Source organism: Mus caroli, chromosome 6 (genome assembly GCF_900094665.2).
Source record: "Mus caroli chromosome 6, CAROLI_EIJ_v1.1, whole genome shotgun sequence".
In the NCBI taxonomy this organism is placed as follows: Eukaryota; Metazoa; Chordata; class Mammalia; order Rodentia; family Muridae; genus Mus; species Mus caroli.
Window position 1 is genome coordinate 43859996 of NC_034575.1, and position 3011 is coordinate 43863006.

Below are 3011 nucleotides of genomic sequence, written 5' to 3' on the forward strand. Positions count from 1 at the left end.
ACCCCCAGAGCTTGTGTCTCTAGCTGCATATGTATCAGAAGATGGCCTAGTCGTCCATCAGTGGAAAGAGAAGCCCCTAGGTCTTGCAAACTTTATATGCCTCAGTACAGGGTAACACCTGGACCAAGAAGTGGGAGTGGGTGGGTAGGGGTGTGGGGCGGGGAGGTTATGGGGGACTTCTGGGATAGCATTTGAAATGTAAAATAAGAAAATACCTAATTAAAAAAATAAAATAACTAACAATTTTACAAGTAAATTTTAAGGATTCATGTCATTTTTTTTTTTTTTGAGCACATCATTGGTACAATTGTGGATGTGACTATTCCGACCATCACTCGTCCTCTTTTATATCCATTTGTCATCTGGTAGTCTTTCCCAGCATGCTATTTTAGTTGCTTATTTAGCATTCCTAGTTGATGCCTTAGCTTCTAGATTTTAGACTACACGTGGAAGAGTTGGGGGTAGAGCTAGTAAGTGGAGAAGATATACAATTAAGACTTGGTGATATATGAAAGCACTGTGCCAACATCTTTATGACAATTCTGTAATGCAGATGTTAAAAAATAGTTTAGACTTGGAGAAATTAAAATTTAAATCACACAGATAATAAATGTGAGATTCTAACTTAAGGGCAGACTGAATTTAGGTATCATGATTTGGTATCCTTTGATTTCTTGGAAAATGGTATATTTAGAAAATGGTCACAAAGAAAAAGTAATTTGTATAAGTTCATTTAAAATATTTAGAATGCTCAGAATTAGAAAATAGTACTTCTTTGTCAGTTTATTAAACTATGCATGTAGGGAGTAGGGGAGATGGCTTCATGGGTAAAGTGTTCTCTGTGCAAGCCTGATGACCTGAGTGTGATCCCTGGAAACCATGTAAGAAGTGGAGAAAACCCAATGCAGTGGCCTCTCCTTGCAATCCCAGCACTTCTACAGAGAGATGAAGGTAGAAACAGGAGAATCCAAAGTTGGCTACCCAGTTTCCTGGAGTAGGCAGTGTAGTAGCAGAAAGAACAAAACGATCCTGCTTCAGTATTCAGAAGGCAAAGTCTATCTCCAGAAAGTTGTTCTCTGACCCCACATATGTTCCGTGACACACATGCTTGCTTATTCATATAGCCATAGCATACACACAAACATACAACATGCACATGTGTGTATACACATGGTAGATTAAAATTAAAAACACAAAACAATGCCTGTGATAAAAACACCAGAGTCAGTCATTTTCAGTCCACATCTACATCTCAGTATAATAAAAGTAAAAATTGGAAGAATAGAAAGTTATATATGAGAGGTAGACAGTGAAATATTTCAAAAGAATTTTAAAATTGAGAACAGAGGCTTTTAACCCCAAACCTTCATTGTTTAAAACTGTTTCTGTAGAGCCAGCGAGCTTCAGTCAACGCGATGGTTGGTGGATTGAGTTTGCTTTCACCTGAATTGAAAACTGGAAAACCTCCTTCTGCAAGTTCAGACTTATATGCTTATGGTTGCCTTTTCTTATGGGTATGTTGCTTTAAAATCATTAACAGTTTACATATATTTCAGAAGGCAAAGAATGATTTTTGTTATTTTCAACCATTTTTCTGGGTGAAGAATAATGCTATACTTTTCAAAAGTAGAATTTGCTTGTGTGTGTGGTTTTTTTTTTTTTTTTGCGTGTGTGTGTTTATGTGTGTGTGTATGCATGTAGAGGCCAGAGATCAATTTTGATGAATTATTTAGGTGTCATCTTTTTGAATTGTTGAGACATGGTCTGTCACTGTCCTGGAGCTTGCTAAAGTAGGCTAGGTTGGCTACCCATTAATCTATAGAGATCTGCCTATCTGCCTTCCTACACTAGGATGATAGGCATGCACATCTAGGCTCAGCTTCAGTTTTCCTTTTTTATTATATGGGTCCTGGGGATTAAATTTAAGTATTCATGCTTGGGTTGCAAGCAGTGTACTACTGGCTATGCTATTTTCCCATGCTTAGAACTTTTAAAAAAGTTTTTTTCTTGTTTTTTTTTTTTATTAGATATTTTCTTTATTTACATTTCAGATATAAACAAGTCCTACCTTGTGTTTTCTTTTTTGGTAGTTCAGTTCCAAGGAGCTCTGGGGGTACTGACTAGTTCATATTGATGTTCCTTCTATGGGACTTCAGACCTCTTCAGCTCCTTGGGTACTTTCTTTAGCTCCTTCATTGGGGACCTTGTGCTCCATCCTATGGATGACTGTGAGCATTCACTTCTGTATTTGCCAGGCACTGACAAAGGCCCTCAGGAGACAGCTATATCAGGCCCCATCATCAGGCCCTTGTTGTAATCTGCCATCGTGTCTGGGTTTGGTGGTTGTTTATGGGATAGATCCCCAAGTGGGGCAGTCTCTAGATGGTTGTTCCTTCAGTCTCTGCTCCAAACTTTGTCTCTGTAACTCCTTCAATGGGTATTTTGTTCCCCATTCTAAGAAGGATTCTGAGCTTCTGGGCAAATATCCACTTATCAGTGGGTGCATATCATGTGTGTTCTTTTGTGATTGGGTTACCTCACTCAGGATGATATCCTCCAGATCTAGCCATTTGTCTAAGAATTTCACAAACTCATTGTTTTGAATAGCTGTGTAGTAGTCCATTGTGTAAATGTACCACATTTTCTGTATCCATATTCCTCTGTTGAGGGACATCTGGGTTCTTTCTAGCTTCTGGCTATTACAAATAAGGCTGCTATGAACATAGTGGAGCATGTGTCCTTATTACATGTTGGAACATCTTCTGGGTATATGCTCAGGAGAGGTATTGATGGATCTTCTGGTAGTACTATGTCCAATTTTCTGAAGAACTGCCAAACTGATTTCCAGAGTGGTTGTACCAGCTTGCAATCCCACCAGCAATGGAGGAGTGTTTCTCTTTCTCCACATCATCACCAGCATCTGCTGTCACCTGAGTTTTTGATCTTAGCCATTCTGACTGGTGTGAGGTGGAATCTCAGGGTTGTTTTGATTTGCATTTCCCTGATGATTA

The 3011-nt window shown here is 38.8% G+C and overlaps 1 protein-coding gene across 1 annotated transcript in view; it reads left to right on the top strand.

Annotated features, from left to right (window-relative positions):
* Stk31 (serine/threonine kinase 31) overlaps positions 1-3011 on the top strand; it is a 78906-nt gene that overhangs the window by 57225 nt on the left and 18670 nt on the right. The window contains 1 exon segment of the mRNA XM_021164075.1: positions 1392-1514. Within this exon segment, the coding sequence (XP_021019734.1) occupies positions 1392-1514 (123 nt within the window).